The sequence below is a fragment of the Furipterus horrens genome, unplaced genomic scaffold (assembly GCF_987537825.1).
Source record: "Furipterus horrens unplaced genomic scaffold, mFurHor1.1.pri manual_scaffold_4, whole genome shotgun sequence".
NCBI lineage: Eukaryota > Metazoa > Chordata > Mammalia > Chiroptera > Furipteridae > Furipterus > Furipterus horrens.
In genome coordinates this window covers 4,477,036-4,504,912 of record NW_028327174.1, presented here as the reverse complement: position 1 = coordinate 4,504,912, position 27,877 = coordinate 4,477,036, and the positions used below count along the sequence as shown (strand labels likewise).

Here is a 27,877-nt window from a genome sequence, read left to right as displayed (position 1 = left end):
ATCTTAATGAACTACTATCCCACCAAACCAGCTTTAAGGAGTTTGTGGGGAAAAAACAAAACAAAACAAACAAACAAGAACCAAAATAACGTCCAAGCAAACCAAGGGTCTACACCTCACATCTGTCTGAACCAGGATGAAAATTCACAGACAGTTTTTAACGTCTGGAGCCACCTGAATCCGGACAGAGCTGGTCACAATGAACACGCCAGGGGGCTGCTAAACGGACTTCCATTTTCCTGGACACGCTGCCCCTGGCTGCCTAGCGAACCACGTAAGAAATGAAATGCCTCCACAGTTGCTGTCACTGCAGCTGGGTCCCATTCCCAAGAGAAGGGACCAGCACCACTTCAGACATGGAAAGGTGCTGTTTTGTTGACCTTGGTCTTAGGCATCTGCTTCCGTGGCAGTTCTTCAGCTCTGTCCTCACCCGACACATTACAGGATTCTGCTGTCAACATATTCAAATCGAACGTCAGCTCGGAAGCGCGTGCAGCCCAAACCACTCCACCGTACCCGCCTGTACCTGGCTTACAGGGACAGGGTCACCGGGGGCTGAATTTTCTCTTCAGTTTCACTTCCACACAATAAGCTTAATGACTGGACACATCTCTACTACAGTGACATACGAGGACACCTTCTAGAACTGACCCCAGCCCACAGTACTTAGTTCCTTTAAAATGGCCTCAACTCCAAAGCCTCTCGGGATCACTCAGTACCCACCAGGGAAGCTGCCCGATGCCCCCACGGGGTCAGTGGGACGCCGACAGCCCTGTCACTGCCCTGCTCAGAGGCGAGAAGGCCTCCTCTGGAGCTCTCCTATGCCTCACGTAGGGGCTCTCCCGAAGCAAGGCTGTCTATCCGTCTGAATTTTCCAGATGATTGCAGTTATTTGGATTAGGAAAACTACGCACAGAAAAATGATAACGAATTGAGGAGAAATACTAAAATTCCAAATTAATGATCAATGGACATAAAACAGTAAAACAGGAAACAATACCAATATCACCAATGCAAGAAATAAAACTAAAGAAATAAATACTTCACAAGAACAGCCGATGGCACTGAGGCTGTAGTAGGGCGTGGGCTCCCGTGGCTCTGTGGGGCCCCAGCTCACTACGCCCCCTTCTGGTAAAGCCACAGGTAATGCCTATCACACTTTTTTTACTTGGCAGTTCAACATCTGGAAATTTCCCCCCAAATGAAACTCCATGAATGAAAATGTTCAGTGCTGCATAAAAGATAGTGAATTAACCAGAAACCTCAAAGTCCAACAGTGCAGGAATACTTCGAGACATTTTATTACATCCACATTAGAACAAATCCCACAGATTAATATGAAAATTAAAATGACAAAATTAAGTGAAAAAGCAACACAGCTGGGGACACCTCGGTCTCATCTAGCAGCAGGACAAGGCCCACCGGAGAGGGCGGTTTTGAGGTTTAAATGTGATAATTCATGGACAGTGCTTTGAAATCACTCAGTGCATGTTGGCAGTCGTTATTACACTCTTTCACGTCTAGTAGAATAAGCATACGGACAAAATCTAGAAAAGAGGCAGATTCGTTGGGTTATCAGAATGGTGACCGAATGGCTTACAGTTCTATTCGTTTTACGATATGGATAACACATCATCTGTAATACCTTCATAAAAGGCACTCCACGTTCCAGGGCGCGGGAGCCTCCTCCAGACCCCGGGCCAACCCGCCACGACTGCTCTCCCCGTGCCCTTGCCTGCGTCTCCGGCTGCTCCCGAGCACGCAGCTGACTCGGGCCCTCCGAGTGCCCCTCCGCATGGACAGTCAACCCCAGAGCCCAGCTGACTCCCCGGGGACGTGCACGCACCCTGCCTGGGCGCAGTGCGACACACGCAGGCCTCGAGCGCCGCTCTGGAGCTCTGAGCGGATGGGGTGTTCCTGGGCACAGCAGACGCTTTTTCCAGGCGCGGAAAAGTAACGTTCTCGCTCTCGTTGTGCTTAAATGCAATGGGAAGTTGTCAATAATGCCAGTGCCTTGAAGAAGTTATTAGAAAACCAAAAACTGCAAATTATCTCTTCGTATTTTAGGCAATAATATAATAGCAAGCCTCATTTCTCTGACACCTTTTCAGGGTTCTCTGTGTGGGATTAAAAAACAAAAAATAAAAAACCCCAAACACAAGACAGATCTCCTGATTTCTTTCCCCACTCCCGCCTTTTTAGCAACTTGGATTTAAAAGTTCACCAGTTTTATCTGTTCAAAGAGCTAAATAAAAATCAAGCAGTCCTTATTAAAAAATACTTCACCAGAGACCCGGAGTGCTGACTGATCGGAACCCGTGTGGTAGGCTTGCGTACCTAACATCTGCTTCTGTCGGCCAGGGCCGCACATTAACCATAAAACACAACGTCTTTCTTCCTCAGCTCCCGTCTGCTACGGGTGCCTTACCCCCCCCCCCCACCCTTGACTTGCTTGCTGAGCTATAAGCCTCAGCTTCATTCCTCACTGTCCTGTACCTGCCACACATGGTCAGTTTCTAAATTCTATCAACTTTAAACTCCAAAATGTTTCTAGCAGTGTTAGGGATAAAGAAGCAAGCCAGGGACTCTCAAACCAGTAGGAGATAATTAACAGATGAATCATGGAAAAGGGGCGAGGAAATGACATTCCGCAGCTCCTCACACACATCCCTGGGGTCAAAAGGAGGAAGACTGTCATTACCAAACTCAGAGAAATGTTAGATATAGCTAATCACATTACTATAAAACCAGTTTTCTTCGTCTACTCGGCGCGTACATGCTCCTGGCTGAGGGCGTGCCCGACTCTGCAGACTCGTGAATAAACGCCCCGCTTTGCTGCTCAGGTCCTGTGTCCCCGTCTTTATTGTGAGCATTTCTCACATTTCGCACTGCCTATAAATGAAAGGCTAACTCCTTAGGCTACCACGGCTGGTAGTACAGTCCACAGATACTACAGAGATGAACTATTTGAGCCTTCACTATCAAAAACTTACAACTCACAGGAATATTGAGACTTACTTAATTCGTAAGGCAGATTTTATTTATTCCCTTCTTTTTGCCTCCTCTCCTTTGAAGAATATAATTCCTGAGAGTAATTAATACTGCACCTTAAATACCACACACCCTGCTCCCCCAAAACCTGAGTTCCCCATGTAAGGGACAAAGAAGCCAGTGACTCTCAAACCAGGAAAAGGGGCAAGGAAATGACATTCCGCAGCTCCTCACACACATCTCTGGGGTCAAAAGGAGGAAGACTGTCATCACCAAACACAGAAATAGGAAGAAGTAGCTAGATAACTTTGCAAATAAGTTGGAGATAGACCTCTACCAAGCCTGCGTACTCAGCACTCTCCTCTATGGCAGCGAGACGTGGACCACCTACGCAAGGCACGAAAGGAAACTCAACAGCTTCCACATGAGGTGCCTGCGACGCGTCCTGCATGTCGCCTGGCAGGATAAGGTCCCCAACACCGAGGTGCTGAAGCGAGCCAATATGAGCAGTTTGCATGCAGTTCTTAGCGAGAGACGCCTCAGGTGGCTCGGCCATGTCAAAAGAATGGATGCAGGCCGTATCCCCAAAGACCTCCTCTACGGCGAGCTAGCAGAAGGCCAGAGGATGACAGGGCGCCCAAAACTGCGGTTCAAAGACATCTGCAAAAAGGACATGACACAATGCTCCATCAATCTCAACACATGGGAAGTTCAAGCAGACGACCGCCTAGCCTGGAGGCTCGCGGTCAGGCAAGGTACGTCACGCGCAGAGGCTGCGCGCAACGAGGAGGCGGTCCCGAAAAGATCGAGGCGGAAGCAGCGTCAACAGCAGCAACAACGGCCATCTGCCTTCACCTGTACCAAGTGCGGCAGGGATTGTCACTCCCGAGTCGGACTGCACAGCCATTCTCGGCGGTGCAGATAGACTCTCAGGAAGCTACGCCATCGTCTCTCGAGACGGACGGCTGCCGACGAGACCTCTAACTAGATTACCCTTAGTTAATCACACCCTGAGTTAAGTAGTTAATCATGCTAGACTGGGAACCTGGATTAACCAGTAATGGAGAAACTGGGGAGAAGGAGAGGGGAGGGGGTGCTAATCGCGTTAGTATAAAACCAGTTGACTTTGTCTGCTTGGTGCGCTCTTGCCTGTGGCTGGCTGTGCCCGGCTCTGCAGACCCGTGAAATACACAAGCGCCCTGCTCTGCTGCTGACGTCCCGTGTCCCTGTGTTTTATCGTGAGCGCTTCTCACACCTGTAAGAGCGAAAACGAGGAGGAAACGTTTGTTTCACTGCAGAGCAGCCCTCCTCTCCAAGCAGGGAGCTCTGGACCCTCCTGGGAGAACCACTGCAGTGCAGAGTGCAAGGACACAGTGGCTTCAGGGCAGGAACACAGCCTCACCACAGCCGCCGGCGAGGACAGCGCGCCAGGGCAGACACCACGCCACAGTCCTCGCCGGACGCTTCTCTCCGCACTTCCCAAAGGGGGGCTCACTTAATGCTCACAACAGCCTTCTTTCCAGTCGATGTGTTAGTTTCCATATTTCACAGACAAGGAAGGAGGAGGACAGAGGTGATGCGACTCGAGCAAGTGACCAGCCAGCAAGTCAAAGGAGGCGACGTGGCTCCAGGGCCATCCTGTGGCGCGCAGCTGCCGAGCAGGATGGCAGAGGCAGAAAGCTCAGAATCTCAGAGGGCAACTACTAAGCTGACGAGATTTTCCCTTATCAGACTTTTTCCCAATAAATGGAAAGGTGGGAAGACATTGTTCTGCAGCTGCCAGCCTTCAGGGTCCTGCAAAACTGGCCTTAGCTGGGGCTTGGGAATTGGATAATGGAAGCTGTACCTTCTGGAAAACTCCAGGCCCTGTGCGGGAACTGCGGGGGGCAAGGCCTGCTTTCTGCAGGAAGCCCACAGAGCTTCCTGACAAAGTCCAGGACAGGGCTCCTCCCCGCGGCAGGAGCAAAGGCCCCTCGCAGCACGCTAACTTCAGATTTTTTATTGGTGTTCTAGCAAGGACTCAGATATTTATTGAATTGAAATGAATACACACTTTGACCATGTTGGCTCTTTTAACCTATTAGCAATAACTAGCATACATGACAGGAACGAATTATTTGGCCTAATATACAGTGACCTGTTAATATTCTTGGTCACAGTCCTTCGGCATTTTCAAAGAATAGTCTACCCCTCCTAGGTTCTACTTTAAAATTGGGTGCAGCACTTCCCTCATCTCTCCACCCCTGAATGAAATAAGGAAAACGGACTGTAGGAGAATTAAGTCTTCCAACTTGTCACCATTTATTCTGTAAGATAATATAAACAATAAAATTCAAAACTGCAAATTTCACCTGAGATTCCTCAGAATTTAGAAAAGCCAAATCCTGCAAGAAAACTAACCCTTTCTCTGCAAGTTTAGTCTCAAGGTCACTGCATAGTGATAAAAGGGAAGAGACAGGTAGTAAGATAATTTCACAGCTCTCTGCTCTACCTGAAAGTCACAGGAATAGAGAGGGGAACAGGCTGGGAACCTTGCTGTGCTCTGCAGACAGGCTGTGCGGGAAGTGTGAGCTCCGACAACAAAGACCAAGCCACTGCTGGGGACAGAGGCTGGGGCTGGGAGGGAGGGCGGGTCAGGCAGCAGGAGAGGGGAGCCAAGAGTGTGGGGAGTGAGAGGGAGGGCAAGGGCAGAGGGGGCCCCGGGGGTCATTGTGGGGCATGTGGGGGTGGGGAGGCCCTGGAGTTGAAAACGGGACCTGGGCTGGTAGTAGCCTTGCTAGGCGCTACTAATTTAAGGAGAACGTAGATGGGATTCATGGAGCATCTAGGATAAATCCTTTATTTGACAGCCAGCCAGAGAGAGGAACTGAACTGTTCTTGTCATTTTCACATGCAGTCACGTTTTTATAATGCGATCAATGTATCAATGCCTTACACTTGCTAAAGCATGTTTTTGTCATCGTTTGAAGTAAACCAAGGAGGATGTTAGCCTGGGGGAGATAAACTTTTTCTATTATTTAAATTTGTATTAAATATAAACTTTAAATATAATTTGTAATATATTGATCCCCCCCCCCCCCAAATTAACCTAAAACCAGTTCTTTAACACACACTGTGTGGTAAAGAAAAGATGAAAATTTCTCCCTGGCGGCTGTTAATCTCTTTAGAAGGGGCATGGTCAGCCGGGGGGGGGGGGGGGGGCACATTTCACGGAGGGGACCAGAGCAAGTGCAGGCAGCTCTCCCAAGCACAGCGCAAAGCTGGGCTGTGCTGTCAAGGGACACAGCAGACCCACGGTCACCAGAACCCTGTCTGCTGCCACAGCCTGTAGGAAGGCCTCCGCATTCCTGAATGCATCAAAGGTGATTTTTACGTACCAAGTCACATGTATGCTTATTAAGAAGCAATGAACTGTCACGACATCCGTGCCAGAGGTCGCTGTGGACCCACATACACAATTACCCCACGCTAAGTACGGGGAGGTCAAAGTTAGACAAAACTAAAGAGGACTGCGCAGAAATGAACGGATTAAGTCCCACACCCAGACAAGGAAGGGGTGCAGGCGTCTGTGTAAGGGTGCTCTGGTTTTCAGCTCTCTTCAGAGTAGTGTGATGCTTACGGGGAGAGGAGCAAGTGTCTCCTGAGGACTTTGTATTATTTTATTATAATATCATGCTTGTCAAACACCTGATAGATACATAGGCCAAAATGGATCTCTAATAAAATATATGTGGCCTTATCTCAACATGACAGGATTGAGAGCATATTTATTAAGCAGACCAAAATTGAATGCATCTGCTAAAACCTAAGATAAAAGTACTCAAAGTGACCTTGACAAATTGCAACACCATCAATCAAATTAAATAAAAGAAGGCAAAGTATAACTGTAATTTTAATTTGTTCTTGAGTACATTAACAAAAGAATAAAAGCTAGGCAAAACAGAAAAGGATCTTGTAGTCATAGTGGAACATCAGCTCAAAGAGCCAAGAAGCATAACTTTTGAAATCATTTTTACAGTTGACACATCGCTAGGCCTGTGCGTGTGTCCCTGATGGACTGGGATGCTCTCCCTGCCTCTCTTACTGGGCGGCTTGTGAGAACGAAACAAATGTGCTGGTCCTTTGAAACACTCAACATCCAGGGCTAGCATTCCACTCTACAAGAGGGTGTAAAACAGAATTGAGGAAGGAGAAAGTTAGTATTTTTCTCTTACTTATTATTATTATTTTTAGCGAGACAAGAAGGGAGGAAGACGGAGAGAGACATCCACTGGGTGCCTTCCATACACACACCCTGACCAGGAATCAAGGCCCGAGACCAATTCCGTAACCAAGGCATGTGCCCCAACTGGGAACTGAACCTGCAGCCTCTTGGTTTGTGGGACAGGTGATGCTCAGCTAACTGAGCCACACCAGCCAGGGCTAGAAAGTTAACATTTTTAAAGAGCACTGGCAGAGTAGATGAGTACAATATAAGGAAATAAGCTTAAAGCTGCAGGTATGAGATTTGAGTTTGGTCATAGAAGTAATACAATGTTACATGTGATTACACCAATTAAAAAAAAAAGTCAACTATTTTGTGTTCTGAAACGTATTATTAAAGGAGATGGTGAAATTTACAGCCCTGATGACGTCGTCAGAGAACTCAAAAATCTAGGTTTAGAGACTGTAGTATGTAGAGGTGTAGGAACAAAAACATCTGGGTTTTTACACCTTCTATCTTTAAATGAAATGTTCCAATTTTTTATCCCTTAGAGCACATGATTAATTTGCAGCACTTACGAAACAGTTGAGGCTGCAATGAATATTTTAAAAAACAAAAAATCACTTTCAATGTTCTCTACACAAAATGTTTCATGTTATTTTAACCATTTAGTCAACACACGCTGTGGGGGAACGGGTTAAAGAGAAAGACTGATTTATCATATTCAGTGAAATGTTCCAATTATAACATCCTAGGTTTTATTTTAGGATCAAAGCCAACAAGTAACAGACTAAAACTGTCATTTATGAAGAAGACACGGACGCCTGCCTGGGAGTGTAAAAGTGCAGCCTGGCTGTGCACCGGCCTGCAGGGACGAAGGGAACTATGACTCAGGATGGTCGCATCATCGTCCGGCACCTTCTACTTTCATAACTGGACTTGGGCTGACACAGAGAATCTAGGGCTTTGCTAGGCAGGATTTAGTCTACTGATTACTGGTTACCAATTACTGCTACAGAATATTCAGAAGTTTACAGATAAAAATTACTCAAAGATGTATTAATAATCTGTGTTGAAATAAAGGAAACACTGGTAGATGGACAGGGACACAAACCAAAAAGTAGCAAATGCACAAAACACATCGACCCACCAAATATTTTAACTTTTGAGAAGGAAGCTGGCAAGCAGGCTGTGCACTGGGACGAGATGATAATTAATGGGTTACTGAGTGCTTAGAATGGACTATTTTGAAGAATTTTGTACTTTAGGGTCTTATATGTTCTGTCCCCTTAGGACTTCTGCATTTTGAAATGTTACTGTACCTAAAAAGTAAACCCACTTCAAAGCCGGGGTTTGGGAGTGATGTCGAGGATGGGAACAGGAAAGCAAACAGAAGACAGGCCAGGTCTCAGTCAGAAAGACAACCCCTTGGGTGACAATTAGAATGTTCTCCTTTAAAATACATATACAATGTCACATTAATTACACTTTTGACTATAGTTTGAGTACTTCCTTTCTACCAGACACTGTTATAAATTCTGGGGATAACGCAGTGACAAAATATATTATTTTGTGAGAGCTGTAAGGGGGAGGGAGAGGACAGCAAAAAGGGTCCAAGGGTACTATGATTCTGGCTGAAAATCCTTATTAACTATGAAAACTGTTTGCAAAATTGTCAACTATAAGTTCTAAATATAAACTAACACAAAAAAACTCTCATCTGATTCAATATCGCAGACCAAACACACATTTACACATCTCTTTCCCTCCCACAAAAACAGGATGAACGTGTAAGACAAATTCATGACGACATGAAGAATGGGAGAGGAACAAGTAACGCAAGGCATGTCCAGATTCCGGCAGCTGGAAACAGAACCAAGAGTAAGGGACGGAGCAGACTGGAAGGGTGCAGTGGCGGAGCCGCGAGAAAGCCCCTGTGGCCCAGGGCCTGGGAAGGCACGGTGTCTCAGAAAGGTGGGGGGGGGGGGCAAGGGGGGCTGATACCAGAGGATTAACTCAGTTTGTAAGAAGAGTTAGAGTTAGGTCCCTAACTCCATCCAATTCAAGTAGGTAACTGTCCCCCCTGAGGAATATTCAGAGAAGAAAAGCCCTTGATGAGATCAGAAACAAAGACAAGTAAACACAGAAAAGGTTAGGTGACAAAGTTGAAAGCATGGAGAAGATGGAGAAGTTAGGACAAAAAGGCAGAGGGAGAGAGAAACACAGAACAGGAGGGAAGATAAAGCCAGAGGGCCACCCAGGAGGTACAACACACCAAATGAACAGGAATTCCAGAAAGAGAGAACAGAGAAAAACAGAGGGAAAGAAATTACCCAGGAAGTGCCACATGACAAACTTCCTGACCTGAAAGAGGAGCTGACAGGTGGCAAACTCTGGCAGAGCAGTCAGCACAGGGGAGGGAAAGACCGACCTCAAGGCCTGTCGTTCTGAGATACCAGGCCCTGCGGGAACACGAGAAGACCCTCAAACCTTCCCGGGAAGGTGACAAAACACACCCGTACCGACTGCACGTCAGAGCTCCGGTCCTCTCAACTGCAACCAAGAAGCTACAGCACAGCCAGGAGTCCTGACACCAGGACAGTGAGAGAAAAGGGTTTCCAATCTAGAATGCTATACCCGACCCACCTTCCATTACACGTTACTGGGGTAAAGACACTTTCAGGAGACAAAACCTCAGCATACAGACCCCCACGCACCCTTTCTCAGGAAACTGCTGAAGGATGACACACGCCATTGAGTGAGGGCCCAGCCTCAGAATGGTGAGGCACCAGGGTTGAGGGCAGAGCCTTCACGAAGGGGAAGCAGTGAATGAAGGGGGCCAACACCCCAGCACAACAGTTATGAAACAGATCTGAAGGATAAATATCCCAACTGCAAAGTCTGAATTAGAAAGATGTGCTCCCCCCCAAAAAATAAAAAGCAAATAATAACATGAGTTAATAATTCTAGAGAAATGAGAAGTTTTAGAAGAAAGGAAATACAACCATAGTATACTTCATAAGTATTAGAGTCAGATATTGAAAAATGGGGAGAAAGGGATCAATAAATAACACAAAGCAGCAACAGCTTATTGTTTAGAAACAGGAACCTGGCAAGAGAAATGAGCCAGGAATCTGGCTTGAGGAGAGGTGGAGAACGATGTCTGTCTTAATAAGCTACATCGCCCTAGCACGACTTTGTAACCTACAGACAGATATTTCTGATAAGATTAAACATTAAACAGATTTTCCAAATGGCTAGTTTCTGCCCCCCACGGGGACCTCGGGGCTTTACTCTGGAAGAACTACCTCGTGATGTTAAGAATAAGAATAAAAGAGCAGGCCGGCAGGGACTGCGGGCACTCACCATCTCTCTGGCTATTTCCAGCGCCTCCTGCAGGCCGTAGAGCCTGCCGCAGACCAGGTAGATTCCATTGGCCCAGAGAATACAACCCTCGTGGACCCAAAATTCATTGCTGTCAAGAGGTAGTTCGGGGATTTGTAACTCCAGCTCGGGGCCACCTTCTGAAGTGGTGGGCATGGGGGGCTTCGAGTCCAAAACAGTCTTTTCACTGCCGCCCTCCGTGGTTGCTTTTTTACAGGGGAGCCCCCGGGCCAGGGACCGAGGGCCTCCGCCACAGTCTTCTGAGCGGTGTCGCCGCTTAAACCTGGGGTGGGCGGCCAGGCTCCTCTGCTCCTTCTGCTGCTGCTGCTCCTCCTCCTCCTCCTCAGTGTCCGTCTTGGAGCCGTTGGAAGCGCTTTTGTGCCGTACCTTAACTTTGCTCTGCATTTCTGTGGCCCTCTTAGGAGGCGGGTTCTTCGGGAGAGTGGCTGCATAATCTTGGGGATAAAAGGGTCCAAAGAGGTCACCCATGTTCCGGTAACTGGCCCACTTGCCGCACAGACAGCAAACCAGGTGCCCCATAACAGAAGACTCTGTCACCACAGGTCCCTGCAGCATGAAGGACGAGGCTGGGAGCGCCTTGCTCTCGGTGCTGCTGGGTGGCGGGGTCAGAGACCTCTGTCCCTTCCGACCCCTCACCAATTTGGTCTGTTCTTCTTCTTCAGCGTTGATGATTGTACACACGGCTCCAAGTTCACACTTATTTACTACGTGGATGTAAGGGAAAAAAGACTTGTTCTTGGCATCGCTTTTATCCAACGGCTGGGTGGCGTACTTTAGTTTGATCTCAGGTTCTTGGGGTTCTACGATGGGAACCGCCTGTTTGGTTTTCCGCTTCCTCGGCTGGGCCCCGGGCTTCCTCCTCTCCCTCCTTTGCCTCTGCTTTTTTGGCTTTGGTTCTCCATCTGCAGAACCTTCTGGTATGTGGGGGGGCTGAGGGGGAGGGGGCGGAGGCTGCTGCTGTTTCTTCTGCTTATTCACACTACCAATGGGTCTCCCCTTCTTCTTTCCTGAAGGGAAATATCCCTTTGGGGGGAAACCCTCCTGTTTGGGGGAAATGGTCACTGTATCAGCCTCCTTCTCCTCAGCCTTAGGGTTTGCCTCAGGAGCTGGACCGCCTGCTGCAGGCATGTTCTTTGAGTCAGAAAAGAGTAAAGGTGCAGCCCCACCCAAGGAACCGTCCGGTCTCCCTTGGTTACTCCCAGGCTTCTGTGAGGTTGCTGAGGTCATGGCACCAGGGGGTTCCTTTCCAGCAGTGATCATGTCTGCGTGTGTCTCGATCTTCACTTTGTTGTCCCCACTGCCACGCCACTCCTCTGAAGACCTTGCAAGAGGCTTTTCTACGTTCAGCTCCTGGTTTGCTGGACAGACCAGGTCCGACATCACCTCACCTTTTCTCTTCTCCGACTCAACATCCTGAGCAGCAGCACTGCCACCTTCGGGAGGGCAACTCTTCAAAGACAGTATGTCATCCAGAGTGACCGTGTCTCCCCCAGCCTCTGCACTGTTCGAGGATGCACTCCTCCTAATATTTGGGGACGTGATCTTCTGAACTATAGCTTCCAATTTCAACCCCCGTCCTTTGCGTGGGGGCAGAATTTTGGTCTTAGCAGGACTTGTGAGGGTAACAGCAGGGCAGTTTCTACTGTCTGAACTTGGAAGGTCCTTGGCAGATTCCCTCTTAGGGATGGACTTGAAGTCCTGACTGTGAGAAAGATGGGCATAGGAATTGAACGCTTTATCAGCACTTTCTTTTGATGGGTGCAGAAGGCGTCCTTTATCTTCAGTGTTGCTGTTCTTTGCATCTTGTGACTGTCTCTTACTGGGAATGGGAGAGATAAAAGAACGGACGCGCCTCCTCATGATTAGGGGGTTTTGAGAAGAATGGTCCTCTTGACCAGGAAGCCTCAGCATAACACTGCCAGGTTTGGAGGACTGCGCAGACTCGGCCAGTCCATGTCCGTCGGCCTCATGGGGGGGGCCATACCTTTTTTGATTGGACATTCCCGGAGGGCCGCTGCTTTTGGCTGGTGAAGTCTGCCGAGAAAGATCCCAACAAGACTCTTGTAACTTCTGGGAGCCGTGCTTCAGTTCGATGCCTTTGTTGGACAGACCATCACCAGACATGAGGCAGCGCCCACTTTCCTGACCACTGGGGTCATGGTAAGTCCCCATAGGTGGGCCATACATCATACCATCCTTGTCATTTTTCAGAGGGCTCCGCACTCTGTCCAGGAACTGCTGCTGCCGTGGGCTCTTCCGGGCCCCCTCCTGCCTGTGCTGGGCCGCAGCGATCACTCCCTGAGCAGAGCTGCTGCTCCAGTCTTTATATTCCTCCTGCTGCTGTTGGTACATCTGTCTCTTGTAATGGAGCTGAGAATTCAAACCTGCACTGGGGTCCCCGTAAGCATGAGCCCGAGTATTTGTGTGATATGCGGAGGCCAGGCTTTCCGAGTTGGGAGAAAAGGGAGCATGTAATGAACTCCTGTTGGACCTCTCTGCAAAGGTCATGTGTGGGTTCATGTGATGAGGGTCTCCCCCTGGGCCCCTGCTCCTCCCAGGAGACATCTTCAACTTTTCTGAAAAGTCATGATACTGAGAAGGGGAACGACCCCTCATGCCCTCCCGACCACCCACTCTGCCAGGGACCCGCCGCATCGGCATAGGTCTGCTGTCTTGAGGGCCATAGTCTGAGATGGAGTCGTGGGCAGCGGCTCCAGGGCTGGCATTGCCTCGGTAAGACTCGTGCTTGATGCTGGCAGGGTGGCAGTGGTCTCCAGATTTCTTGTTGCTGAAACTAGCTTGGGATTTAGATTGCTCGAAGTCTTCCTCTTTTATCTGCCCGCTCTGGGACTTCAGTTTTGTTTCCATAGACACCAAGCCACCTGGAAGAATGACCGACTGACTTAAACTTGGATTGAGACGTTCATTCCTCCCAAGTCTGGTGTCAGCACCCATGTGTCCTAGTGAGTGGGCCCCTGGGTCCCTGACAATCTGTCTTAGTGGAGAAATGTCACAGATCACTGATCTTCTTTCAGAAAGGGAACCCCCGGGCTCATGGGCTGATGACTGAGGCTCTATTTCAAACTTTCTGGGAATTGGATAGTCGGCCAAATTGATCTGTTTCATTTCGGATGCCGTGCTGCCAGATTTCCTCTCCCAGGGGCCCCAGTGGGGGTTTTCTAATAGGGACCCAATGCTTTTGTTCAAAAGGCCCCTGCTAGCTAATTCATTGGTTTGACTAATTAAGACATTAGGCCTCGTGGTTCCTTCTAGGCCACCAGCCATGCCCTGATGCTCCTGAGCACTCCTAGAGTATCTCCTGTCCGGGTGGTGGTGGTAACCCTGAAGTACTTCCTGCAGGAGGCTGGGGAACTTCTCATTTCTAGCCTTCCGCTCCCCGTGGCCAGTGAAATCCCCCTTATCTTGTCCTGTAGGGTACTGGGGAAAGCCACCGACACTTCTCGGCACGGCTGACCCGAAGCTGTCCTTGTAGCTGTAGCGCAGGCTTCCAGGAGACTTACTCGGCTCAGTTCTGCCTATGAAGCCGGGGCCCCCCGCAGTGTGCCCGCTCTGGCCGTTGCCCTCCCCGTTGTGGTTGGAGTTATTATCGCCGCTCTTGCTTCCTTTCCCCGCTCCTCCTGGAGGTTCTGGCTGTGCAAGTGATGTGTGACCGCTGTCCTTGGCCCCACCAGTGCTGGGTGGCCTTTGAGTGGCTACAGGATCATCCTCCTGGGAGCCTTTATCTTGTCCACCAGGCTTTTCTGCCCGAGTTGCCATGGCTTCCCGGGAAACAATCACTCCAACGGTCTTCTCATTGACTTTCGGGTTGTCCTCAGATGATGATGGCGTGTCCTTAGCACCTGGCGAGGCCGCCTCCTCTCTGGCTGCAGGACTGGCACTGAGTCTGGGGGCTTCATTCTGAGCGCCCTGTGGTGGGGAGGAGCCGGCTTTCTCTGAGGCCCCACCCTTGTAGGTGGTGTCGGAGCTGGTGCTCTGGCCACTCAGCTGCCTCACTCTCTCGCCTTGATCCTCAGAACTGCTGGAGCAGCCTCCATCCAGCGACTCTGCCAGAGGGGACTTCAGCTGTTCTTCAGGCTGGGAGGAGCCTTCGGAGTTTGTGCAGCTGTCTGCTTTCTTAGAAGAGGAGGAGGGCCTCTTGGAGGTCTTCTTCTGAGGTGTCAGGGCATCAGAAAGCAGCATGTGCTGAACAGTATTAGGAAGGTTGGCCACTTGGGTACTCAGGGCACTCAGACTACTCAGCCCAGGGTCTGTCAGCCGCTTTTCCGGCGCTCCTTCTAGTCCGAACCCTTTGAAGCCTGCGGCGTGGGAGTTAGGGCTGGGCATCATTGACGGGGTTGGGCTAAGCTGAGGCATTAACTGTAAGATTCTGTTTCTGGAACCCATGGGCACACTGCCTTGCCCACACTGGAGGTTCTCCCCGCTCTGCATTAGAGGAGACGGGGTGGAGCTACAGCTTGGAGACTGAACCACAGAGGCAGCTGGGGAAGGGTTAGAAATGGGGCTGAAGTTCTGGTGGAACTGCATGGGAGACCGCACGGGGACCTCGGGCTGGCTGTACTGGCCCGCCGGGCTCTGCAGGGGCAGCTTGGCGGCCGGGTTGGCGTACTGCATCACGTGCTGCGGGGCGTGCGGCTGCTGTTGCTGCTGCTGCGGCTGTGGCTGTGGCTGCGGCTGCCCCTGCTGGGTCCCTTGTGGAACCTTTGCCTGTTCAAAATTTTTCATAGATTGCGGCTGATAGCTGTAATTTGACTGTGTTCCATAAGCCTGCGCGTTAGAGCCCACGTTATGCCCTTCATACTGGGACCCAGCATTCACACTGTAACTGCCATCATAGCTCTGCCCAGACTGGCTGAAACGCTGTGGTGATGGGAAGGAGGAAGAGGAGGAAGAGGCAGCAGAAGACTGGTAGTGCTGGCCAAACTGACCTACTCGTAACTGGTAACCAGCGGCAGAGGATGGCAGAGTTGAGGGCCGCTGCATCGGCTGCAGATGGGATGAACCGGAGGCTGGCTGGCCAGTGGCTTGTGGCAGAGGCTGATGGGACTGGTAAAGCTGTTGTCGCAGCTGCTGGACTTGCTGCTGCTGCTGCTGGCTGGAAGCCTGCTGCTGGTACTGAGCACTCCCCGGGGAGAAAGGCCCCGAGTAGTCCTGCTGATAATGAGATACACCACCAAGGCCAGAGTGTTGTGCTTGAAACTGGCCCACGTGACCCTCACTCCCATACTGATTGCCGAAGCTGCTGCCCTGGGGGGGTCCATAGCTCTGCACAGGCCCGGAAGGCCTTCGCTGAGGAGGCTGCGGGGTGCCTGTCGCCACGGGATCTTTGTTGCCTGCCATGTAGTAGAAGTCTCCAGCCTCCTTCCTGAAACCCTGGTAGCCTTGATGGCCGGAGGCCTCACTAGCCATCGCTGTGGCAGCTGCTGCCGCCCCTCGTCGTCCTCCCCCACTGCTGCCACCACTGCCGCCAGCACTGCCACCTGCACCCCCAAAACTCTGGAACATCTGGGCCTGGCGAGGGCTGAAATCTTCTAGCCGGGATGAGCTGTGTACGTCCTGTGGGTAGCTCTGCTGGTTTCCGTGGTAACTGCTTTGCTCCCGAAAGGACTGCATACTGTTCAGCAGCACAGCAGCGGGCCAACAGCCCTCCTGGAAATGGAAGAAAAGAAAATATAAGACACGCGCCTCCCCGGTGCAAACATAATCAAGTCTAGATGATGGAGGAGATAGGATAATTCAGATGCCCAGATGAAACTGACTAGTGTGAATTTCATCTCCTTTTATTTCTTATTGTATCCATTTCTAGAAACGTGAATACACAGAGGAATGGCCTGAAGAGTGAGGCAGAGCTCTCTGCTCCTCCTGTTTGACAGAGAGCCATGTCTTCTGGAGCAGTGCCAGCTGTAACCCCGAAACACGATGATGAAGGTCAGAGGGAACGGATTTGGCCGTGTTGAGCGCCTGGTCACCAGAGCTGCTTTTAACTCTGGCAAAATGGATACTGTCTTCAGCAATAACCCCTTCATTGACCTCAGCTACATGGTCTACATGTTCCAGTATGATTTTACTCATGGCAAGTTCAAAGGCACTGTCAAGGCTGAGAACAGAAAACTTGCCATCAATGGAAAGTCCACATCCATCTCCCAGGAGTGAGATCAGGCCAGCATCAAACGGGGAGATGCTGGTGCTGAATATGCTGTGGAGCCCACTGGTGTCTGCACTACCTTGGAGAAGCTGGGGCTCATGTGAAGGGTGGAGCCAAGGGGGTCATCATCTCTGCCCCTTCTTTGGATGCCCCCATGTCTGTGATGGGCAGGAACCATGACAAGCATGACAACTCCCTCAAGACTGACATAATGCTTCTGCACCACCAAGCATCTGGCCAAGGTCATCCAGGACTCTGTGGAGGGACTCATGACCACAGTCCATGTCATCACTGCCACCCAGAAGACCGTGGATGCCCCTCTGGGAAGCAGTGGCGTGATGGCTGAGGGGCTGCCCAGACTGAGGGCAAGGCCGTCCCTGAGCTGAATGGGAAGCTCACTGGCACGGCCTTCGGTGTCCCCACCCACAATGTGTTGGTTTTGGACCTGACCTGCTGCCTGGAGAAAGCTGCCAAATATGATGACATCAAGAAGGTAGTGGACACAAACAACGGTGTGGTGATTTTGTGGGAGAGGGGTGGGCGGAGGTGGGAGAGGGTGTAGGGGGATAAACGGTAATGGAAAAAATACAAAAAAAAAGAAGGAAGTGAGGCAGGCATCAGAGGGCACCCACAAGGGCATCCTGGGATATACTGAGGGCCAGGCTGTCTCCCGTGACTTGAACAGTTACCCACTCCTCCACCTTCGATGCTGGGGCAGGCACTGCCCTCAGTGACCACTTTGTCAAGCTCATTTCCTGGTATGACGATGAATTTGGCTACAGCAACAGGGGGGTGGACCTTATGGTCCATATGGCCTCAGGAGTAAGAGCCCCCTGGATCACCAGCCCCAGTGAGAGGAAGAGAGGCCCTCAGCTGCTGGGGAGTCCTTGCCCCAGATTGATCCCCCAACACACTGAGAATCTTCTGATCTCCAGAGTTTCCATCCTAGACCCCCTGAAGAAGGGTAGGGGCTTAGGAAGCCCTATCTTGTCATGTACCATCAATACAGTTCATTGTACCCCTCCGCCCCCCAAAAGAGAGAGGCAGGAGTCTATGGTAGTATGAAAAAAACACTCTGGGTAAAAACATTCAATACAATAAAAACTTCATTATTAGATAAGTGGGCACTACCCTCCAACTCAACTGGGTAAAAATAGAGGACTATGCTGTTACTCTCAATTTAAAAAAAAAAAAACAGCAATTTTAAAATATTTCCCAGGTATGGCGGGGGAGAGATGAGAAAAACACCTTCATCTATTTGCTTTCATGTTATTAGACTGGTCACTGAACCAAGAGTCAAATGATGATGACGCAGCCACTCCAAAGGCTGCCCCCTCCCTGAATTTGAGGAATGGACTGGCCGAGAACAGAATTCAGTCCCTTATATCCAAATGCATGTTCTTGCAGGTTTACCGTAATTACCAGCTACCTGCGCTGACTGCTGACACGGCTCTTATCACCGCGTGGACTCTTACTGCAGACGCCACACACACTGAAGGGTTAACCTTTCCCTGACACATAATTGTGCCCGAGCCCCTCTCACCATCCATCAACGCCCAGGCACAAAGAGCTGGGCAGCATAAGCCAGAGAGCAGCGACTATTCTTGCAGATTCTTTCTGGAGGTTTGCAAGAAGTTCCAGCACCTCGGACCCCACGGAGCTTTTTATTTGGCAATCTAGTACTCAGAGAGTCATCGCTGGTGATTCCTACGAGGGAGGGGATTAGAACCGTCACTTTGGAGGTCAGTCAGCAAGACAGAGGAAGACAAGACTCATCAGGCCTAGGACCAGACTCCTCCTTAAGTCACCTGACTGGGCTGACACTCGCACCACCTTTGCTGATGTAATCAGCACACAATGCAAAGCTCCTTTTCAACAGTTAATCAAGAATGATTCTATTTTGTCTTTTGCCTGGCTGGTCTCCTCTCAGTCAGAGATGAATAAGACAAGGCCAGACTGCTCCAAATGACTTTAATATGGATTATTTTTAAAAGTTATGAAACACTTAAGTTAGGACACAGTTTTCCTACTATGGCTTATGAAGCTAGTTTCTTAGTTTCCTCTTGGGGGAGCTGAAAATGGAGTTATTGGCAGGAAAAGTTAGTAACACTTTTAAAAGGTAAGTTGGATTCTTCCGTCTGAGCCCTGCAGTGGCTCCCACCGCATTCCAAGGGGGGCTGGGCTGGGAGGCTCCTCTCTGACCCCATTACCTGTGACCTCTTCACCTACCCAGCTCTGATCTCTTCTCCTGCTGTCTCCTGGCTCCTCGGATGGGCCACTGCTATTTCTGTCTCGGAACTCTGCTCTTGCCTGCACTGCTCTGCATAGCCACAGTCTGTCTCTCTTCCTTCCTTCCAGTCTCTGGGCAAATGTCACCTGTTCAGTAAGGCCTTCCCTAGCCATTCTATTAAAAACAGCTTCATGGGGGCTCTCCCGAACTCCTCCCCCACCTCACTCCTTCCTCGGGACTTATGCCCAGCAGGCACGAATACGGTACCTGCGCACTGTCTCTCTCTTTTCCACTAGAGTATAAATTTCTTAAAAGGGCAGACTTTGAGCCTTGCTGCAATCCTCCTGCCACTGAAACAGTATGGAGCACATGGTAGGCCTTCTGTGAACCCGTAAATGGTACAAGAACTAGGGCTTGGAGAACTAGGCTAGAACTTAATATAAAAAGAACATCATCAGTCTAAAAGCAGAGCTAAAGATGCTGAAGACCCTGCCTGTCAAATTTCTCCAGGTCCAGTTTCAAGGGGAACGCCCACCCCCGACTTGAATCCAAATAAGAGGCACAAGGAGACTTCAGAAAGTAAACACGGAGCAGGGCTGAAGAGGGTCAGTAGCTCCAAACCCTAGAAGCCTGACATACTTATTCCTGAAATATCTTAGCTCTGAAATAGCGAGACAAGGGGCTACTACTTTGGTATTACGTTTGATATATAATCACGTGACCCAAAGTCACCTTTAAACATTCAAATAACCTCAGACTCTAAAGGAAACTGCTTCTCATCCTCTTCAAAATGCCTCTGCAACACTCTTCTGTGTTTCAACAGACAGGAGTTACCGCAGTGCTTCCTGTAGTGCTGGATTTCACACACTAACCATTCATGCGCTGACACGAATATCCTCACTTCGCAGCTGAGCAGACCCAGGCACAGGGTTCAAAGGCTCTTGAGCAGCAGTCTGCCTCCTCAGAGGCCACGATCCTAACAGGACAGAATCCAGTGGGTCTGACAGTCAGGGACAGCTGGCCCTTGTCCTGTCAGAGGCTGGCCTTGAAAGCGGGTGGCCACCAATAACCTCTCTCCTCCTCCCTCTCACAAGGACCCCCCCCCCCCTTACTTCTGGGACTGTCAGGAACAATTCTGCCCCATCTGCAGCATGTCTCTGCTCTAGCTCTCAGTGCCAGTGACCTTCTCCACATGGGTTGCATCCAACAAAAAGACCAAATCTGGCAGTTTAATGAAAAGCTTCCTAGAGAGAGAATTGCCCCATAAATACACGTTGTTTAATTAATCCTTCTCTAAACAAAATTAGGCTTCTGAAAAATCCAAGTGTATAAACAATGTCACTTGCTCCAAACTTTTCCTTAGCAGGAGCCCTAAGAGCTAAGGGCCACTAACTTTAGCCTCAGCATGTCTCGCGCCAGGCGGTCTCTGGTTCCTGAGAAAACCCAAGCTCCAGAGAGGGAAATATTTGGGTCCAATTCCTTGGAAGGTCTGTTCTCAGCCCTTCTCCCTCTGTTGTCAGAGTTCTGGTTTATGGACTAGATAAGCGATTCTCAACCTTTTTCATCTCATAGCACACAAAAACTAATTACTGAAATTCTGCAGCACACCAAAAAAATATATTTTTTGCTGATCTAACAAAAAAATAGGTATAATTTTGATTCATCCACACCAAACAACTATTGCTCTGTTGGCTACTGTCATTATTTATTTACTTATTTGTTCAGTGGGAAGATTTTATTTATTTATTTTTAGAGAGAGGGGAAAGGGAGAAAGAGGGAGAGAAACACTGATGTGTGAGAGAAATATTGATCAGCTGGCTGCCTCTCGCATGCCCCCAACCAGGGACCTGGCCCCCAACCCAGGCATGTGCCCTGACTAGGAAATGAACTGGAGACCTTTTAGTTTGTGGGACAATGCCCAACCCACTGGGCTACAATGGCGCCTTTTTTTTTTTTTAAGGTTTTAAAGGTTTGTTTGTTTTTTTTTTTTTAACGTTTTAGAAGGACTGGGAGTGAGGGAGAAACAGAGGGAGAGAAACATGTGTGAGAGAAACATCCATACGTTGCCTCTTGCACGCCCCCAACTGGGGACCTGGCCTGCAACCCAGGCCTGGGCCCTGACCGGGAATTGAACCAGCGTAACCTTTGGTTTGCAGGCCGGTGCTCAATCCACTGAGCCGCACCAGCCAGGGCAGGGCTCACTTTTTAATTTGACAATCTAAGGGAAAAGAGGTCAATGCCCCTGACTGAATAGGTATGGCATGTTTTAAAAATTCTTGCCCATCACCTAATACAGGAGACTAATGAGCAACACAAACAAATGAACAAAACTGAACAAGGAACAGGGTAACTTATTGGGGGGAAGGGGGAGGGGGAGGGAGGGTAAGGGGTAAGTAGGGGAAGGGTTTAGCAAAGGAACTAATATAAATAACCCATGAACATGGACAACAGGGTCGGGATGGACCGTGGGAGAAGCGCTGGGCTAGGTGGGGGGTTAGCAATGAGGGGAAAAGTGGGACAATTGTAATAGAAAAACAATAAAAAAAAAACAATAAAAAATAAATTTAGAAAATTCTGGCCCTAGCCAGGTGGTAGCTCCCAGTTGTTGGAGTGCCATCCTGACATGCCAAGTTGTGGGTCTGATAGTCAGGATACTTACAAGGACCAACCACTGAACGGTGCATCAGTAAGAATAACAACAAATCTATGTTTCTCTCTCTCACCCTCTTCCCCTCTCTCTGAAATCAATAAATTTAAAAAAAATTAAAAATTCTTGTGGCACACTGGTTGGAAATCGCTGTACTAGATGGAAAAAAATTCATGGCCAAACACCTCCTGCAGAGTACCAGTCAAGCTAAATATTCTTAGTGTACACGGAGTATCTACACCAGAAAGTGGATGTAAGTCCCTTTTTTAGGAGTCTCAAGTAAAGCAATTAGAAAACCAAGGATACCAGCAATTGAAAAAGCAAGCCCAGAATCACTGTCACTTTAATATTAGCATATAAAGTAAGCTCACAAAGATCATTCCAATACTATCCCATCATTTAAAAAGCAAAGCATCACCGTACAGTATTCCCTCACTTACCGCGGTATTACGTTCTAGAGCCCCCCGCGGTAGGTGAGAGTCCACAAAGTAGGAGCCTTACATGTATTTTAGTATTTATATATATTTTAAGGCTTTAGAAACCCTTCCCACACACTTATAAACCGTTCCCAGTCCCTTATTAACCTTTCCCACTCCCTTATTAACCTTTTCCACACTTACATAAACACTACTTATGTTCTTAAACATATTCTACACCCTTAAACCTACGTCACTTTAACATACGTATACAGTACCGCAAAATCCCGCGACATAGCAAAAATCCGCGATCATTAATTAAATATAATATTTTACAAAACCCCGCGGACAGTGAGGCCGCAGTAAGGGAGCCGCGACGCAGCGAGGGACGGCTGTAGCCCGCTGAAAGCGCCCGAATGAACACAGGCACATGTAAGAAAGCGTGACGCTCCAAGGGGAGGAGGGCGCCCACAAGGAGCCTGCACACACACTCTGCAGAAGAGGTTCCCAGCGCGCCTCCCTCCCAGCTCTTCCTCGCCCTGACCTTCCCGTTCTGAGCTTCTCCCGTCGTCCTAAATTCTGAATGGTTTCAGGGAGGTCTGGAGGTGCGCTAGTGAGTGAGGTCCAGAACTCAGTGCCTGAACGTTCAGTGGCCCCGAGGCCACACGCTGGCCTCACGGCAGCCATGGCTTCCCACCTGCAGCGCGCTCGTCGTCCTAAGGGCCTCGTCATCTACAGGAAACCAACGTCAGCTTCCTTGTCCTTGTTCCTTCACAGGTCTGACATCATCCCACTCACCAATCCATCTTTTCTCCGCAAAGTTCTCCAAACTGTCCTCGAGACGGTTTCCTCGAGAGGGCTTTTCAAGGACCTGCTTCCTCATGCATTTCAGGTTTAACCCATCATTTTCTGCTCACTCTCCTTTGCCATCCTATTCTGTGCCCTGGGAGAGGGCACCCACAGAGACTGTCAAGAGGCTTGAGGAGAGGGAGAAGGAGGACTCTCCTCTCACAGCTCCTACCCCGCAGCCACTGAGGCTGCCGATGCCTACGCTCCGGCGAGGCAGCCTGAACAGCCACCTTCTTCTCCAGGCTCCAGGAGCTGCGTCCTCTGCTTGCTTGCCTCTCAGGCCTCTGGGTAGCAACAACTCCTGCAAGTGCTAGCCCAGGAGACGCCCCTTTCTCCATCAGTGTCCCCGCACCCTGCCCACCCTTCAGAAACAGTCCCAGCGCTGCACTGGCCAACTCTGCAGCATTGCGATGGCCCTCTTTCTAAGCCCTCCTCTGCAGACCAGAAGCTGGGAGCTGCCTTTCCAGAACTGCTCTCCAGCATGCTTTTGGGTTAGCACTGGCAAAGAGAAGATGGGTAAGCCCTTAATTCCTCTATCTAAACTCTTCCTAAGCGGGACGGAAAGCTTCCCTTTTCGTGAATGAACCCGGAGTGATACAATTAAACGCTCCTCCAATTACCCAGTGTGAGTGTGCCATCTGTTTCCTACGGGGACCCTGACTAATATAGTTCCTCTCTCGTTCCTGGTATTTCAAAGTAGAATATTATCACTCAGGGGGTGAGAGACTTCTATTCCTTGCAATATGGCATACCAGAGGGGCGGGAAATCTTCCCTCAATAAACACCTAGAAATGTCAGACCAAATGTACAGCCAAACTGCAAGAAAGTAAGAGCTGTCCAGGGTTCCAAACTGGAAGGGACGACAACAACAGAGCAGCAGGCAGGAGCGGGGCTCTGCCGGCCGGGGCCGGGCTGGGCTGGGGTCTGCAGGACTTACTGGCCATCTGGCACTGTTTTATCGGCCACACGGAGACAGAAGACAAGGCCGACAGCCCTCTTTAGGTGGTAACAGGGAGACAGAAGAGCTACTTCTCCACGTAAAGACTTTGGACAGTGTTGATTGTGGCTGGAATAATTTCTATAAAGATGACAAAAATGCATTTGTTCTTGGGCAGTCACCAGCTCAATTTCAATGACAAAAATGTGGTTTTTTTCCTTGACTGACTCAACTTATCATCCTCGAGAAAAACCCCAATGCTCTCAGTTACCTTAAGTAACAAGCTTTAGAGTAACCCCAAACTCTTTTAACTCTCTGCATTTAAAATACTGTCTAACCCTGCTACTTCTCCGTCTTCCGTGCTTTGCCCTTGACCTCTCCAGCCCTGTTCTGGGAGTAGAACAGCATCTCCCAACACCAGTCCCCTGGAGCAGCCTTTCCTCCCCTGCCGTCCTGACAGCACTGCCCTCCTCACCGGCTTGGAAGCCCTCTGGCCCCTCTGCAACCCAGTTCCTGCTCCTCTCCACAAACCCGCTCAGCGCCCCTCTCACCTTGAGGGCCTCACCGAAGCACCTCAGGTCGCACGGCCCAGCTCGGCTCTTGGAATCTTAAGAGCTCCTGAGATGTGATCTCTACGAAGCCTTCCTTAAGGCAGAGACTTCACTGGCTTTCCCACGCTTAGTAAAAGCAAACGTGGTGAAGTTGCCTTTAATCAGTTTCTAAGGACTGTGCCACTGACGTAATAATAACCACCATTTATCCTACGTGTCAGGCACTGTGTGGTTTTACATCTATTTCAGCTCACGGATGAGAAAGAAACCAAATTGTACAATTTGCCAAAAGTCACTCTTCTAGGACAAACTGGAGCTGATATTCTATAACTCAAATTCTTTTGGCTCCAAAGCCTGTTCTTTTCTTTCACTGCACCACAAATTGAGCAAGAAGCACCCAAACCCATGTTTTAAAAAATCCCGGTGAACACTCGTGTCGGCCCTACAGTAACCGCAGCCATCACCTGTGTGCGGCGTGTCTAACGCAAGCCACGCACTGCACCAGCGCTTCACATAAATAAAGGCACTTAATCTTCACCACACTCTATGAAGCTCTAGTGCTTCTTTTTGTAAACTGAGCTTCAGAGACGTGAACGAGCAAAGCATCCGTGGGAAACAGCAAACGGGATATGCAACGCCCGCCCCAGGTCTCTACTTCTGGCAGACGCCTTCCTTGAACTAGCAGCAAGATGCTCATGAACCAGGAAGCATTTTAGACAGCGTCTTGGTATTTGCTACAAGGGAGCTGACTGCCTGTACCCGGATGTATCTGTGTTCTTTTCTTCAGGTGTGTGAAAACATGGGATCTTCCGAAGAAGATCAGGCACAAAGATTTGCCCAGTGATTTGACTTCATAATTAAAATTCTATGCCCTGTTTACACCGGGCAGAGCCTAGACTTTTCTCAGTGACTGGAAGGCGTCTCAGTATAATTTGGTTGATGGTGCTGATTTGCGCCCTGGCTTGGGAGCCAAGAAAGCAGCTTAAGGAACCAACTCAGTCAGAACTGGCAAGTCAAGAAAGAAAGCAAGGAAAGAAACCTGCTCTGACTGGTGTGGCTCAGTGGGTTGGGTGTCTCCCACTGAATGAAGGGTGACCGGTTCTGTTCCCAGTCAGGGCACAAGCCTGGTTCGCACGTTCGGTCCGCAGTTGGGGCCCGTGCAGGAGGCAGTCGATCGATGTTTCTGTCTAACACTGATGCTTCTCTCTCTTTTTCCATTCCTTAACCTCTTTCTAAACATAAATAAAATCTTTAAAAAAAGAAAAGAAACCCATGAAAATGCTACAGATGTAAAAAGTTTGGTTTCTGAAGGTCAAAACTTGAATTATATTAGTCATGCAAGCTATAAAAAACATCCACCTTCAGCCTTGATCATATACATCCTAGCAAAAAAACACGGGGGTGAAAACTTACAGCCATTAAAATTTCCCCCAAAATTAGGAGATAATATCCCACCTAGCAAGGTTAGGATGGAGATGGTACAAACAGTAACAAAAGCAGCATAAATTATAACTCTCCAAAAAAGCAATTTGATAATACAGTCACGCATCACTCAATGATGGAGCTCTGGTACGAAAAACGCACCCTTAGGCGATCTCACTGCAGCGCACACATCACAGAGCCCACTGCACACGTGGGCTATACGGGACAGCCTACTGCTCCTGGGCTGCACACCTGTGCAGCATGTGACTATGCAGAACACGGTAGGCAACTGTAACGTAGTGATACATATGTTTATGTCTAAACACATGTAAACGTAGGAGGAGTACTGTGAAAATACACTGTAAAAGATAAAACATGGTATACAGGTACTGGGCACTTGCGGTGAAGAACGGAGCCTGCAGGACCGGAAGCTGCTCTGGGTGAGGCAGGCAGTGGGGTGTGGGGGTGTGGGGGGGTTGAAGGTCCAGGGCGTCGCTGTCCGCTACTGCGGACCTGATGACACTGTCCCACAAGCCCCCTGCCTGCTTCCTTCCAGCACGGTCAGAAACAGAACACTGAACTGTCAATGCTGCTCCACAAACAGAGACGTGGGCTGGAGCGACTGGGAACACCTGAGAGAAACTGGCTGGGTTAGAAGGGAGTGGAAGTGGCCTGAGGATCAGTAGGAATCGGAACCCAAGATGGAGAGAGGAAACAACTCAGGGGGTTGTCATGCCCACGTGGTTCTGGCCACTGCATGTTGGAGCAGTGTTGGATTAAGGAACTTTGTGGTATTCATCTTAAAAAAGAAAGAGGGTGTTTAACATGGAGAGGGAGTAGAACTGAGGACTCAATAGTCCGACTTTGAAAACCTGCTTTTAGTTCACTGACCCTGTCTGGCACAAAGGGATCTCTCTGGCATTGAAATGGAAGAAATGAAACTTATCTATGGTTTACATCGGTACAACCTGAAAATATGTCCAAAGTCCAGGGACAGGCTCCACACTGTCACAGGAAGCTTGCACTGAAGTGGCATTTGTGAAGGTAGCTCCTGTGGACCTGTGCAGAGGACCTTGGGTCCTCAACAAGGACTGCAACAGCGATGTGCTATGAAGACCACCGGGCCAGGTCTGGGAGGGCTGTGACGCCCTCTGAATTTGAGGCGCTGGGAGGATAGGCTCCTCTGTGCCGAATCAGGTCAGTGGCTGATGGACTGGGGTGTCATCAGTACACACAAAATCGAGCTGCTGTGAGAGACTCTCTATCACCAAGCCCCACAGCCACTGCTCCCGTCAGAGAAAGGAAAAATTCCTCCCAAAGCACAGAAATTCAGCTCCATTATATCTTATGGGGCCACTGTCATACATGAGGTCCTTTGCTGACTGAAACTTCATTATGAGGCATGTAACTGTAAAAATATTAGTATCATTTGACCCAGTAATTCTAGTTACTAGATTTTTATCCTAAGCAAATCTCCAATAACTATACAGAAATCAAAGTACCAACATATTCACTCCAGTGATATCTATAAGGCTGGAATCTAATTCTTTTTTATTTATTTATGTTTTTAGTTTCTTATGCAATACATACATACCCATTCTCAAAAAGCTGAAAGATACAAAAAAATTACCACAGAAAACCAATGTCAAGGTTCTGGATTATTTTCTTCCGATTTTTCCGAGGCTAACATCTTTACTATAGCTGGAAATGAATACAGTTGTTACCAGGGCAAGAGGGCCACGGGGACCCGAACACATACAGTATCACAAGAAGGCCCAGGTTCCCACCTCCCCCTGCCCCCACCTCCACCAGAGGGAATCAGTGCAGTATTTTCCTGCATGTCCAGCCAGAGAGCCCCTGAGACCACGTGGAGAACCTGCCAGTGAAAGACTATTTTTTGGTCAAAATATTTTCTTGAACTCACCTGTGCAAGAAAATTGTACTTCCCATTGACAGAAGGTTTGGCCATGTGATTTGCTTTGGCCAAAGAAACGTAAGTGGAATTGGTATGCACCAACTCGATTGCATGTTTTAGAACCCTATTCTTTATCATTTGAAAATG

The 27,877-nt window shown here is 49.2% G+C and overlaps 1 protein-coding gene and 1 pseudogene across 2 annotated transcripts in view; one reads left to right on the top strand and one right to left on the bottom strand.

Moving 5' to 3' along the window:
• Positions 1–27,877, bottom strand: part of TCF20 (transcription factor 20) — a 102,389-nt gene that overhangs the window by 37,142 nt on the left and 37,370 nt on the right. For both annotated transcript variants that reach the window (XM_090272315.1, XM_090272316.1), the window contains one exon: positions 10,562–16,267. In XM_090272315.1, coding sequence (XP_090128441.1) covers positions 10,562–16,231 — 5,670 coding nt within the window. In that variant the 5' untranslated portion in view covers positions 16,232–16,267. Of the gene's footprint in view, positions 1–10,561; positions 16,268–27,877 lie in introns of those variants that run through there.
• Positions 16,538–27,877, top strand: part of LOC150010926 (glyceraldehyde-3-phosphate dehydrogenase-like) — a 56,953-nt pseudogene continuing 45,613 nt past the window's right edge.